This window comes from Marmota marmota, unplaced genomic scaffold (genome assembly GCF_001458135.2).
Source record: "Marmota marmota marmota unplaced genomic scaffold, marMar, whole genome shotgun sequence".
Taxonomy (NCBI): domain Eukaryota; kingdom Metazoa; phylum Chordata; class Mammalia; order Rodentia; family Sciuridae; genus Marmota; species Marmota marmota.
The window spans coordinates 1943562-1958785 of NW_026000081.1; the positions used below are offsets into that span (position 1 = coordinate 1943562).

The 15224-nt window shown below is 36.9% G+C and overlaps 1 protein-coding gene across 10 annotated transcripts in view; it reads right to left on the reverse strand.

Annotated features, from left to right (window-relative positions):
• The window catches only part of Wdr47 (WD repeat domain 47), a 58998-nt gene extending 43797 nt beyond the window's left edge, over positions 1-15201 (reverse strand). For 2 of the 10 annotated variants that reach the window (XM_048815097.1, XM_048815095.1), the window contains exons 1-2: positions 14895-15198; positions 1415-1581 (exon numbers count right to left, since the gene is read on the reverse strand). In XM_048815097.1, the coding sequence (XP_048671054.1) occupies positions 1415-1572 (158 nt within the window). In that variant the 5' untranslated portion in view covers positions 1573-1581; positions 14895-15198. Of the gene's footprint in view, positions 1-740; positions 767-1414; positions 1585-9201; positions 9264-14894 lie in introns of those variants that run through there. The other 8 variants (XM_015505113.2, XM_048815098.1, XM_048815091.1 and 5 more) reach the window with 7 other exon arrangements.
• Positions 15202-15224: the final 23 nt, after the last annotated feature.

Here is a 15224-nt window from a genome sequence, read left to right on the forward strand (position 1 = left end):
TTACAAAAGTTACACGACATTATTCTCTCTGTTCTTTTACAATAACAATTTCCCAATTTTTGGATTTTTTATGACAGTAAAATTTAAAAAGGAAGGAGGAATGGGCAGGAGAACCTACACAAGACTGCCAACATTTTATTCTGCAAAGAATGACTATTAATAACCAATCACAATACACATCATAATCATTTTATAAAGGGATATTTTAATATTATAAAAGCAAAAATACACAATTTCCCAGGCCAGCCCTTCAAGATGAATACATTTAATGAAAAACTTGCTATTTTGGAATCTTTTGCATTTCACTTAAGATCAATAAAACTTCACTGCACACCAATAGGCTCCTGTAGGGTACTTATGAACCACTGTGAAATTTCATAAGTAGCAATATTTGAAAGACAGTCCCCCAACAAAAAACAAAACAGTGCCCTAGAACTAATTACTAGCTACATCACTAAACTCCCCGGGGCTGGATGATATTCATAACACAAAATATAGGGAAGCATAATGAGTAATTTATTATAAGTTCTTATAATGTGAGAAATCTTTTTAGTTTTAAAGTTCTTTTTTGCTGGAGTTAGGAACAGTTCATTTTTTCCAAGAATATGCACTCCTTGTCAAGGATATTGAGTATCATATAAAAATAGAATACATCTCTGCTTGAGAATTTGGGATTTTCTTTTTCCATCCAATTCAAGTGTTTAGCTTTCCATTTTGGCAAACATGTTCATTTCCTTTACCTTGCAATCATTCCTCTAAAAATAATGTCCTAAGAAAATAATCCAAGATACAAAAAAAGTCTCATGCATAAAAGCTGTTCAGTAGAGCATTTAAGAAAGTTGGGTAAAATAATCTAAAATTAGAGGAATCATTAGGAAACTAAGTAAACTGAAATTTTTTAATATATAAATTTGAAAACACAGACAATCCTTGTGATATTAATGGGTGAAGCAGAATTCAAAAATAACAACAAAATTGCTATTATTTTAAAAATATACACAGGAATCATAAGTGCTTCTGGGTGGTAGGGTGACTATTTTTCTATACTTTTAAGGAATATATTTCTACAATGACTATGTTTTATTTTTTCCTATGGTTAAAATAATGGCATTTCAGAAATATTTTCCTTATCTTTCCAGAGTCTGATTTCTTAGTCAAGTATATTTTATGTTGATTCCACAAAAACAATAGACTTGTGACTTTTTTTTTTAAGTGGTCTGGATCATACCTCTGAAAACACTCTACAGAAAATATTAGTGTTATGTAAATGTTCCAAGATAAAAACATTTTTAAAAATCATAATGACCCATCTTCTGTGATTATAAAGTTCTATCTATATTATAACATGTTACTTTCTTATTATTTAATATTTCTTTAAAAGAGCTACAAACCTCACACTAATAATGAATCATACCTCAGGAAAAGCATATCATCTGAAAATAGGCCATTTATGACTCCACTTTCCTTCTCAAGGGCCAACATACTAATATGAAGTTTCTTTGAATTCAGGAAGTCCAAAATTAGCTTAATGATTTCAACCTCTTTTACATTCACTGTTTCTTCAGCCGTCATATTGGTAGCCTAAATATTAAACAGAATGAAAATAACAAAAAAGTTAGTCCAACTGCTTTATATCTAAATTTATCTGCCTAGAAATGAAACATAACAGATTTCCTGAGAATACTTAGTAGAGGCGAAGTAAAATTAATTTATCAAAACCAACTTAATATTTATATTTATTTTAGTTGTAGATGGGCACAATACCCTTTATTTTATTTATTTTAATGAGATGCTGAGGATCAAACCCAGTGCCTCACACATGCCAGACAAGGGCTCTACCACTGAGCCACAACCCAGTCCCACCTTTTTTTGTTGTTTGTTGGTTGGTTTGTGGTTCTGGGGATCAAACTGAACTACATCCCCAGTCCTCAAGTCATCTTCAATGTGTGACAAAGGTATAGCTATAATTTTGTAAAGTACTTATCTTTGAGAGAAAGACATGGGAATAACTATACATTAAATGATGTAAGGTCACTGATTTGCTCCAAAATAATACAGGAAGACAGTGGGAAGAAATGAAGATGAGGGCTGGGGGAGTAGCTCAGTAGTAGAGTGCTTGCCTTGCATGCATGAGGCACTGGGTTCAATCCTCAACATCACATAAAAATAAATAAATAAAATAAAGATATTGTGTTCATCTACACCTGAAAAAAAAAGAAAAGAAAAAGAAATGAAGATAAGAACAATAGTAACTATTGAAGTGGTCTGATGGGTAAATGGGATTCATTACATAATTTTTTTACTCTTGTACATAGTTAAAATATTTCATAATAAAAGTATTTTTAAAAGAGCTGGGGGTATAGCTTAGTGATTGAGTGCTTGCCTAGCATGCATAAGACCTGGGTTCCATCCTCCTTACTGAAAAAAAAAAGAAGAAGAAGAATACTTTAAAAAGTCATTAATAACCAAATCATGTTTAGCTATGTCCTAAATGTATCATTTGAGGTATGCCCTAATATATTAATTTGATAAACACTTAACACTTTTGTGATACGCACTATCCTACACTCTGGAGACACTTTCCTTGTCCTTAAGAAGCATATAGTTGGGGCTGGGGTTGTGGCTCAGTAGCAGAATGCTCCCCTAGCTTGTGCGGGGCCCTGGGTTCGATTCTCAGCACCACATAAAAATAAACAAAATAAAGGTGTTGTGTCCAACTACAAATAAAAAATAAATATTTTTTTTAAAAAGAAGCATATAGTCTAGCAGCAACATCTAAATGACTCACATACACTGGAGTCAAACAAAATAAGGCTAAATTAAAATGTACAATTTTATTTATGTTGGCCATCTCAATGATTTTTTTGTGGGGAGGGGCACTGGGGATTGAACCTAAGGGCACTTAACCACTAAGCTACATCCCTAGGCCTTTTTGTTTGATTTTGAGACAATGTCTGGATAAATTGCTTAGGGTCTCACTAAATGCTGAGGCTGGCTTTGAACTTGTAATCCTCCTGCCTCAGCCTCCCCAGTTGCTAGGATTACAGGTATGAGCCCCCACCTCTAGTTTCAATGATATTTTAAAACTTTCTTAAATTCCTTTTAATTCTTATTTATAGGTCTGTAGTGATATAATCAGCACATAAGTTATAATACCATAAAGATTTATTTAGAATTAGGAGGACTGTGAAGATCATTCAGTCAACCTTCTCATTCTACAGATGAAACCATACAAGTTAAATGGCCCAAACTATTGTTTTCAAATGTTAAGACTGGGAGCAATGTAAAAGACTACTTATTATAGTGGACTAGCTGCAAAGAAAACTCATCAGATAAAAAAGGACTATTAAGTATTACCTCTTTCACAGGATCAACTTATTTTAACCTACCTCACAAAAACATAAACATACACATAGAATCACAGGTTACTTTTTTTCAAGTTGTTTACTTTTTATCAATTTATTTTTTTATAATGAGAATGCAAATATCTAACCAACTAGAATACTCTCCTTGGATAAGTACAATCTCTCATGAAGAGGTGCTATGTAAACAAGGAAACAAGGGGAAGAACCCTGTAAGACAATTATTTAACTCAAATATTTAATGACTAAACAAATATTCAATGACTAAGATAATCCCATTCCACAACAAGGATATATCCGACTCAGAAAACAGATAAATCACAAACCTCTCCCGGAAAAACCAGCTGCCTAATTCCGTATGCTTTGGGATCCCTTTGCTTTCTTTTCTCCCACCCGCCCCTGCCACAGTCTGGCTGGGCACAAAATAACCAAGCCGCCACAAGGCACTTGTAGGTTCAAACAGGAACTCCTTTATTGCCCGAACTCCCCCGCATGCCACCCACTGGCACTTCCAGCAACACCACACACCAACCGGAACTCCCTCCCCCCAGCTTTCACCAACCAACAAGAACTCTCCAGGAATCCCCGCTCGGCTGCCAGAACTCAAAAGCAGCGAGCTCACGCCCGAGGCGGCAGGAGCCACCCTATTGCTGGACAGCAGGGTCCATATACAACTGAATACACAGCCTGTTTCAATCCAGCATCATCCAGTCACAGCAATTATACACAGCTTAACTTAATAGTCATCATCTTAATGGCTCGCTGGCATCACCTCTCAACCACTCCTTCTGGTAATATGCCAGGCGCCAGCCCAACTAGGCTGTGGCTCTCAACACCCTCCCCCCATTTTTTTTTTTTTTTTTGTACTGGGAATTAAAGTCAGGGGTACTTTACCACCAAGTTTGTTTGTTTGTTTGTGAGAGGAGGCTTATTTTTTATTTTTTTTGGCGGTGTGCTGGGGATTGAACCTAGGACCCTGTGCATACTGGGCAAGCACTCTTCCAACTGAGCTAATATCCTTAGCCCCCTTATTTTTATTTTTGACAACTAAATTGTGCAGGGCCTAAATTGCTGAGATTGGTCTTAGCCTTAGCCTTCCAAATTGCTGGGATTACAGCTGTGGGACATTGTGCACAGATTCTCTTTGCTATATTCTAAGTTGATCACTATTCCTTTTATAGACTTTATCCAAAGAGGGTACAACAAAATTAATGAGAGTTCTACTCACTAAATTTTGATCACATTTCTGAACTATCTCCCTGAGATTATTCCTAGAGTACACCAGTTAGCAATTTTAGCACTCTTTCAAATCTTCTGATAAGTCTAACTAACAAAAAAAATAGCTTTTACTAATTTAACTCTCAGAAAAACTATTATTCCATTCCTCTAGTAGATCTTAGAGGATACTTCATTACATCATCATGAACCAAAAAAATTTAGTGCAAAATTAAACCTACAATTTTCTTTTCTTTTATTGATACTGAGGACTGAACCCAGGGCACTAACAATGAGCTACAACCCTAACCCTAAAACTAAAATTTTCTAATGTAGTTCAATATAAATACGTTACAGGCTTCATATTCAACATTTAATTTAAATATCAGTCAAAATATTAAGTAATTCTAGAGTGAAATTTACAGCAATAGTCTCATTTTAATTCAAATCAGAAGTCCTGGTCTTGCTATATTGCCCACACTAGCCTTGAACTCCTGCTACAAATGATCCTCCTGCTTTAGCCTCCCAAGAAGCTGGGACTACAGGTACACGCCCCTGTCCCTACATGACTACAAATTGAATGCTGCATTCACTTCTGGTCAATAATTCTAAAAAAAGAAAACACATTATTAAAAATATGTTTTACACTGGCTTTACAGAAAATGTATGCTAATTAACTTAGAATTGGTTCAGGGTTTTTAAAAAATCTAATTAAAAAGACAAGTTTTAATTCTATATTGTGAAATTCCCACTGGAAAAGTATGGTATTTTAATCACTCGACTCAGAATTTTTTTTTTAGAACCTTTGTTGTTGGTGGACACAACATCAACATGGACATATGCTTGATAATTACACTAATCATTCTTTTCTAAATCTCCTTGTGTAACTGAAACATTTATAGAGGATCCCAAAATCCTAACTATGTAATTTAGAGATGGTATGTTATACACATATTTAAACATATGAACATATAATTCATGAATATTTCAAAATTGCCTCAAATTATGCATTGCTGAAAAGCTTGAATTATTCTCCTATTCGGAAAATTCAATGATAAATACTTTTCCCTGTGCCCCAAAGGGAGCTATGAATCCAGAATATCTAACTCACTCAGGAACTACTAAAATTACTTTTTTCCCTTTAAGATGAGTTCTCACTATGCTGCCTAGGTTTAAATTCCTGGTATCAAGTGATCCTTCTATCTCAGCTCCTAGGACTACAGACATGCCCATTATGCCTGGCCCTAAAATTGTTTTAAAATGAGATATGCACACATAGGACATTTTTCAACTTATGTCAGCTGCAAAGTTTGAGATACAAAATCACCAAAGACATGTTCTACCACAGAAGTACAGAATAAGGTATAGCAGTGGAGGCCTGACATTTCAACTAATGAGAAGTTGAGGCAGGAGGATCCCAAGTACCAGGTTGGCCTGAACAACTTAATGAGACAACCCCTCTCCTTCTAAATAAAATAAAATAAGCTAGAGATATATCTCAGTAATACAGTGCTTGCCTAGTATGTGTGAGGACAATCCCCTCCCCATTACTAAAAGGGGAAAAAAATATACGAAACAGATGTCTTGTTTACAACTGTTCTAAAGACTTTCAAAAAGATTGAGCTCTAGTCCTTGAATCCAACTGTTTAGTCAAAGTCAACTCTGAAAGCATCTTAGGTAGACCTGCCAGTCCATGGTACATTGTGAACATATTTAACATTATTAAAGAATTCACATAGGGACTATGTAAGGTATAATCCACTGAAAATGCAAAACAAAATGGGGAAAAAAAATGGGTGTCTCAGTATCTCCACGTTAAATGGAAATTTTTTTAAATCACAAAACATATCTATGGATTGGCTGTCAAAAAGTAAATTTTTATTTATATTCAATACCTGGACTAGGTAACATTAAAAAATAAGTTTTCATTAAAAATAAGGTATCTGCCTGGGTGCAAGGGAGCACATCTATAATTCCACTGAATCAGGAGGACTGCAAATTTGAGGCGATCCTCAGCAATTTAGCAAGATCCTAAGCAACTCGGCAAGACCCTAGCTCTAAAAAAAAAAAAGAAAAGAAAAGAAAAGAAAAAAGAAAGAAAGAAAAGAGGGAGCTGGGGTTGTAGCTCAGTGGTAAAGTGCCTCTGGGATCAATCCCCCAGTACCAAAAAAATAAAAATAAAGGTATCTGGAAATCAGCTGTAAAGTAGTATTTCAGTATTTAGTACTTAGATATAATTGGCATTCACAGAAACTAAATTCTAGATGGGATCTTATATGAACTCCCAGTGCTGTCTCAGTAAAAAAAGATTAAAAGTATGTAGCAAGGGGCAAGAAATAAAATTATTTTTTAGAAATATAAGTTTGTAAAATGTTAACAATAGATAATAAAAAACAAATAATGGGGCTGGGGTTGTGGCTCAGTGGTAGAGCACCCGCCTCAGCACCACATAAAAATAAATAAATAAAATAAAGGTATTGTGTCCAACTACAACTAAAAAATAAATATTAAAAAACCAAATAATGGTAGTGAAAATATATTAATTAGGCTTATGTTTCTATATATAGATATGGAAAAAGTTTCATGAAAAAAATATATCAGTGCTACCTTTATAATCAAATATAAATGTTCCTTTGCCTGATGTTTCTTACTAAAAACAGAATGGGAAAGAAGAAAAACAAAGAAGGATAAGAATGATTCAGAAGTATAAGATGAAGGGAATTAGGACACTGTCATTACAAATTTTATGGTCATGAAAAAGGTACTTAATGGCTCTAATTTCTATGATCTGCTTTCAAGTTTAAAATTTGCCTTAATTCACATTTTAATAATAGGAAGAATATATTATGGAAGTGGGAATATTAAGTATGGGACAATCAGAAGCCTCAAATGTATAATGTCAGTTTAATAAGAGGGAAAAAAATTGATTTGCTTTAGATCATTTAAGCAAACAAAAGAAAATGTCTGCTAATCACCTAATATAACAGGATGTAGCATGTGTCCCTTTCTTACTGTTGTCAGCTGTTCTCTATTCATCCATTATATTTTAAAATTTTTTTAGTTATAGATGGACAGAATGTCTTTATTTTATTTGTTTATTTTTATGTGGTACTGAGGATGGAACCCAGTGCCTCACATATGCTAGGCAAGTGCTCTGCCACTGAGCTACAGACCCTGCACTCATCGATTATTTTTAATTAACCTTCTGGAACTGTAAATGACTTTTGGCTTAGAGAAACAAACTATTTCTAAACCAGGTGCAGCTTTATATAACTATAAACTGAATTCAATGAACGTAAATTATATGCTACATATATATGTATTTCTGGAAAAAAAGACATCAAAAATTGGTAATAGTTGTGTCCAAGAAGGAAAATCTAGATAAAGAATAGTAATGGGAGCTGGGCATAATCCCAGCCACTTAGGAGGCTGAGGCAGGAGTTCAAAGCCAGCCTCAGCAGATGAGAGAGGTACTTGGCAACTCAGAAAGACTCTGTCTCTAAATAAAATATAAAATGGCGGGGGTGAGGTCTGGGGCTGGGACTCAGCAGTAGTGCACTTGCCTGGCATATGTGAGGCACTGGGTTCAATTCTCAGCCTCACATATAAATAAATTAAATAAAGGTCTACCAACAACTAAAAAAAATATTTAAAAGGGAGGGTCGTGATGTGGCTCAGTGGTTAACCACCCCTAGGTTCAATCCCTGGTACACCCACCCCCCCCAAAAAAAAAAAAAAAAAAAAAAAAANCCCAAGCATTTCAAATAAGAGTTACTCAATCTATAATACTAAAATAAGGTACTATTTATGGTCTACCAATTTTGCAAAAATCAAATCTGATAAATAAGGCATGGTGGCACATAAGCCTATGATCCCAGGTACTAGGGAGGCTAAGACAGGAGAATTATTTAAGTCCAAGGAGTTCAAAGTCACCTGGACAACACAAGGAGTCTCAAAAAAAAAAAAAAATGATAATATCCAGTATTGGCAAGAGTTTGGGTAAAATGCCTTTCGTAAACTGTTGTTAGTCATGTAAACTGGGCCAGGCATGGTAGCACACGCCTGTAATCCCAGCGGCTCAAGAGGCTGAGGCAGGAGGATCCTGAGTTCAAGCCAGCCTCAACAACTCAGCACAGCCCAAAGCAACTCAGCAAGACCCTGTCTCTAAATACAAAAATATAAAGGGCTGGGGATGTGGATCAATGGCCCAGTATACAAAAAAAAAAAAAAAAAAGAACGTAAAGTAGGATAGACTTTGTATGTGTGTGTGTATGTGTGTGTATGTACACACATACACACACACAAATACATACACACACAATTTTAGTTGTAGGTGAACACAATACTTTTATTTTATTTTTATGTATTGCTGAGGATTAAACCCAGTGCCTCACACATGCCAGGTGAGCGCTCTACCACGGAACCACAGCCCTATATCCCCCAGAACAAACTTTTTGAGAGAGAATTTGACAGTATGACATTTTTTTTTACCTTTATTTATTTATTTGTTTGTTTGTTTGTTTGATTTTGGGGAATCAAAGAATCAAACCCAGAGCCTCAAACATGCTAGGCAAGCACCCTACCACTGTACCACAACCCCAGCCCGACAGCATGAAATTTTTACCTATAAAATATATATGCAGAAGCCCAACACGGTGGCACACGCCTGTAATTCCAGCAACTCAGAAGGCTGAGGCAGGATGATCATGGGTTCAAGTTCAAGACCAGTCTCAGCAATTTAGCGATGGCCTAAGCAATTCAGCAAGACCCTGTCTCAAAATAAAAAGTAAAAAAGCAGAGGATTTAGTTCAGTGGTTCAATTCCCTCTGTGAACAGGGCTAGGGGCACTCATCTGTAATCCAAGTAGCTCTGGAGGCTGAGGCAAGAGGATTATTATCACAAGTTCAAAGTTCAGTTTAGGAGGTTCTAAGCAATTTAGGGAGACCATCTAAAAATAAAAAAGGTTGGGGGATGTGGCTCAGTGGTTAAGTGCCCCTGAGTTCAATCTCTGGTACCAAAAAAAAAAAAAAAAAGACATAAAAACTTTGACTCATGGGGCTGGGATTGTGGCTCAGTGGTAGAGTGCTCGCCTAGCATGTGTGAGGCCCTGGGTTCTATCCTCAGCACCACATAAAAATAAAATAAAGATATTGTGTCCAACTACAACTAAAAAAAAAAAAAAAAAATATTAAAAAAAAAACTTTGACTCACAAATTCCAATTCTATTTATAGGGAACTTAAATAAGCAAAAAAATAAAATAAAATAAAAAAGAAATTTTAGAATTACATCTCAAAGTTCCTATTTTATATCAAAGTACCAACTAGAAGAGAATCCAAAAACAAGATTAATTACTATGCTTACAATGCAAAAACACTGGGCACTATTCTCATATCTAATGTTGTTTAATGGATCCTTTCAAACACCAGCCTTCACAAAACATAGTTTCCACATCCCATACCATACTGAACATCCTCCACGGTATATTTGTAAATCTCCCTCTTCAAGCACCTAAAATAGAACACAATACTCAAGTGTGGCTGATCTGATCAACAACTATAATAGACTGAAACTAACACTTCTCATAATGTGGACATTTACTATGAACACACCTACAGTTGTTTTATATCATCATTTACTAGTGAAAATTTGTGGTTTTGCATTTTCCAGAATTTCATTTCCAAAGCTTCCCTTAAAGTTGGGAAAAAAAAAGCAATCTAATTCTGTTTTTAAGTTTTCAAAATACCATTAAAAATGTTAAGCCAAAAATGGACATTTAGGCTGTAACTATTCGTTCTATAAAACTTTCTCAAAGATTTTAGTCAGGTTGCACTTTCTTTATCAACAAATAACAAGAATCATAAAACATTGTACTTAGCCATAAAAAGACACATTTTTAATTAAATGAGTCAAGTATAAACAGTGTAAAAATTATGTCCTTTTTTCATGTAGTACTCTCTCTATATAAAGTAGAATAGGGCTGGGGATGTGGCTCAAGTGGTAGCGCGCTCGTCTGGCATGCGTGCGGCCCAGGTTCGATCCTCAGCACCACATACCAACAAAGATGTTGTGTCTGCCGATAACTAAAAAAATAAATAAATATTTAAAAAAAAAAAAATAAAGTAGAATAGTGATTTGTAAAATGAGATAAATCTCCTAGTAGAGTAGTGAGAACGTGATTAGTGTTCAATAAATTTAAATTTCTTCCCTTCAAAACTCATAGGCTTGACTAAGTTGGACGATGTGTCAAAAGGACTACTAATGAATGCTATGGGAGAGCTACTGTGCTCTGGATAGCAAATATAAAAATTTACTTTGGAATAAGTTGACTTGTTTTTAAAAATATTTTAGGTGTGATTTTTTTAAACATTGGGAAGATCAATTAGACCAATTATGTTAAAAATGATAGGTAAAGAGGAAATTTAAAGATTAAACAGATGGCATGAAGAAACTCCTACTTGTGGTAATACTTGTTTAAAGTTAGTATCCATTTTAAAAATATTTGAGTATTTCTTAGTTTCAACACACCTATGAACACACCTACAGTTACCAAGTACAATGTTTAAGCTACTATGCTAAACAAGAAGTCACAAAAGAAGGTTATAAGGAAGGTGTGAAGTATTTTATAAGGATATCTTTATCCTTGAATAGAAATTCAAAAGGAAAAAAATAGTTAAAATATGTAAGAGTTAACCATTTAATGTGGTGGTCTCAAAAGTGAAATATCCTTGGATGTGGGCCAGCAGGGGATTTAGAGTCTGAAGACCTGGGTTTGAGTCTTGCATATGAAAATAATGTACATAAAATATAAAGTACAGATTAACAAAAGAGAATTACATATAAAATGCCATTGAAAGTTAGGGGGTCGGTGGAATGTGATGGACATCATTATCCAAAGTACATGTATGAAGACTCAAATTGGGTGTCAACATACTTTATATATAAAGAGATATGAAAAATTGTGGTATATATGTGTAATAAGAATTGTTATGCAAAAAAAGAAAAGGCATGAACTGGTGTGAACATACTCTATATACAAAGATATGAAAAATTGTACTCTATATGTGTAATAAGAATTGTAATGCATTCCGCTATTGTGTATTTAAAAAAATAAAACTAAGAAGAAAGAAAGAAAGTCCTAAAAAAAAAAAAAAAAAAGAAAGAAAGAAAGTAAGTTAGGGGGGTAACAAGATTTCCTGCTAAGAATGAGTTTAAAGGATTATTAGTATCCTAATATACAGAGATACATACCACATGCCAGACCTTGTGCTAAAAACTTTCAGATAGTATCTATGTAATTCTTATGACTCTATGATTGTCATTTTATGGATGATTACACTAACACTTAGAGATGTTAGGTATTTGCCTCTGAGGCAATTAAATGCAGAGCCAAGAATGGGATGACAGAATGTATCTGACTGAAATCCTATGACCTCTCTACTATAGCACTCTGACTTTAACAGGGATTAAAAAAGGGGAGGGGACATGATTAGGACTCAAGTGATGTTGAACCTAATATCAGCCAAAGTTTTAAAATTGCAATTCAGTTTATTTCTTGTGCTATGTAATGATATGCCATTCATTAGCTGAATTAGTCCAAGGTAAAGTTTCTTAGACTTTCCTTTGAGGAGAGAAGAAACTAAACACATCCCCAGGGAGTTCTTAGCATGAAATTGCTTCTGAAGTCTCGGAATTTTACCTTAGATTAATGGAATATTGCTTTCTCCATATGATCTTTTTGCTTTAAAACAAAAATAATATTTTTACCCAAGTCTTCAAGTGAAACTGATAATTCCATAAATGTGTGCTATGTTATGTGAACAAAGGTTTATCTCTTAGCACAATGTTGCATGTTTCTAATGGTCCAAATACTCCAGTTTGAAAACCACAGGTCAACAGGATAAAGTTATTTCTTCATTAGTCAAGAACCAATGATCCACATTCAGGATTATTCAGCACCAAATATAAATTAGGTCAACTATTGATTACAGCTTTATTTGCAAGAAAGCAATTTTGACCTACATTTAGAAACACCCTTTGCTCCACATCACCACAAAAATAAAGAACCTCTGCCAAATGTTTAGGATGACCCTCAACAGTTCCTGTGAGCCCTTTAAAGTCACTGTAAAAAATCGGGCCCTAGACTTAGACATGTGAAATAGATCATGCAGAAATTTTTTTTATTATTCTTGCCAATGCTCCTTCTATTAAAAGGTAATCAACAAGCCGGGTGCAGGGTGAGGAACACCTGTAATCCCAGTTACTCGGGAGGCTGAAATAGGAGGATTGTAAATTCAAGGAAGCCTAGGCAATTTAGCATGACACTGTCTCAAAATTTAAAAATGGGCTAAGGATGTAGCCCAGTACAAGAGTCTTGGGTTCAAACTCCAGTACTACAGGGGACAGGGAATTAATCAACAGATGCCTTAAAATTTGTCCAAAGTGTTTTCTAATGCATTGTTATTCAACTTTAGAGCCCATTCACTGACTAAAACAATAATAAGTATTATACCATTTTATAGAACAAGAAACCAGAGTCAAAAGTCCAGTAAATAGCTCTTCCAAGATTATAATCAGCAGTAAAGAGAATTTTAAATACAGCAACCTGATTTCCAGCTTACTGATCTAAAGAAAACTGCACATATTTTTCATTTATCTTGAAGTGTTTTTCAAACTGCAGCATAAAACCTATCAATGGTATCCATCCAGTAATTGATAAATTCAATTTCAAAAACCCAAAAAGAGACTAAACATAATTATATAATTAGAAATACAGGATACTATTCTTGTCTCTTTTGATACATTCCTAGTACTGGTTTTTGTTTGTTTTGTCCTGGTTCTTGGGTTTTAACCCAGGGCCCCACCAATGCTGGGCAAATGCTCTGTATCCCAGTCCCCTACTACTCCTTTTTGTTATAAGAAAACAGGGAGGTAAAAAGGTGGGAAATAAACACAGGTTAAAAATCCCCTCATAATAATAATAGACATCCAAATTCAAATGTTTATTTTTTGGTTTTTTACCTTAATATACTGTTATGGCTTTCTTCCTGTCTTTCCCATAATTGTACATTAATTTCTTTCCTGTTGGAAACAATCTACATCCTCCAAAAACCTATGGTAAAATAATTTGTAACATCATCTTCCTAAATAGACCTAGAGAATGTGCCATATAAAGGGAAAATGGGCTTTGGGGCGGTTTTCCTGCCTAGTAAAATGTCAATGCAACACTTGCCAACACTAGAGACAAAAAATTTAAAAAAAAAAATATTCTAACTAGATTTGCCGTGAAAAAAAGATTTATAACATTTTTAAAACCTACATGTTAATTTCCGCGGCACTAACTTTTTAAGCATTCTATGAACTTTACAACAAAGGAAAGAAAATAAGTGAGGATCACAGCCTATGAATCTGGGTGGAACAAAGACTTCTCCTTTCATTACGCAAAGAGAACCAAGTTGCCAAAAAAGCTCCTCTCAGAAACCGTGCGTGGTTACCAACAGCACGTCTGGGTATAGAAAAGAAAAAAAAAAAAAAATCTGGTCAAAAGCTCTACCTACCTTTGCCCCCGCCCCTTTTATTAAAGGCCTCGCCCCAGAGCTAGAGCCCCCGTCTTTTTCTCCCCAATACAGGGAAGGCTTAACCCTATGAATTCTATTCTACAACCTCCCCTTTCTTCTACGCAGGCGCCCTGAGTACAACCCCCCGTTCCAAATCCAGTCTCTGCACCACTCTGAGACCCCCCAAAGCCTACTCTTACTGACCACTGACGTCAGAAAGACCAAACCCGGCCCCGCTCGGCTGCCCCAGGCACCCGCCCGGCCCCCAGTACCGCCGCTCCCTCTCCGCCTCCAGGCCAAGGCGTGCCCAGAAAGGGACGCGAGCGCTCCCCTCAGTTCTGGCACCCGCTCCGCAGAGCGGCGAGGAAGGAAGCAGCAGCGCAGTCGGTCTGCTTCCAGCCACTCAGCAGCAGCGTGGTGGCCAAGAACGCTGCGGTCGCTAGCTGCTCGTTCCAGCGCGGGGGGCGTCGCTCTGCCCCTAGAACCGCGCTGGCAATGTGGGAAAGGTGTGGTCCAGGAGCGGCGGCCTCGAATGGAGGCCTGGCAGTTCCCAGGTCCCCATCCTGCAGCGCCGGGGCCTCACCCACGATCCGTCTCCACCCAAGCACCACCCAAACCTACCCAAAGCCCCTTCTCATGGGCCTCGAAAGCTACTCTCTGGGCTGAGGGGTCAGAGCCCAGTCAGCGGGTGACAGGTGGCGACGGGTGACCATGGCAACAGAGGTGTGCAGCGGCCCGCCCCCGCCTCCCGTAGTCTCTCACCTGAGGGCTCCGAGATGAGCCCGCAGAAGTGGCGAAGGGAACGCAGCTGCGAGGCCGACGGCTGGGGCCCGAAGCTGCCGGCTCCGGGCTGGGGAAGGAGCGCAAGGGCGGCGGTAAGGGGTTGGCGTCGGTCCTCCCTCCAGCCACCCGCGCGTCAGTCCATCAGTTCGTCAGCCCGTCCTTCTCGCCTCCGCCCCTCCCGGGCCGGCGACCGCCCAGTTCAGTCTTTGGCAGGCTGCGGTTGTCAAGCGCTGCTGGAGCCGAACTCCAGCCACAAGCTGCAACCAATCGCAGAGTTTCCCCGAGGCGCCTCAGGACCCCGCGCGGGGC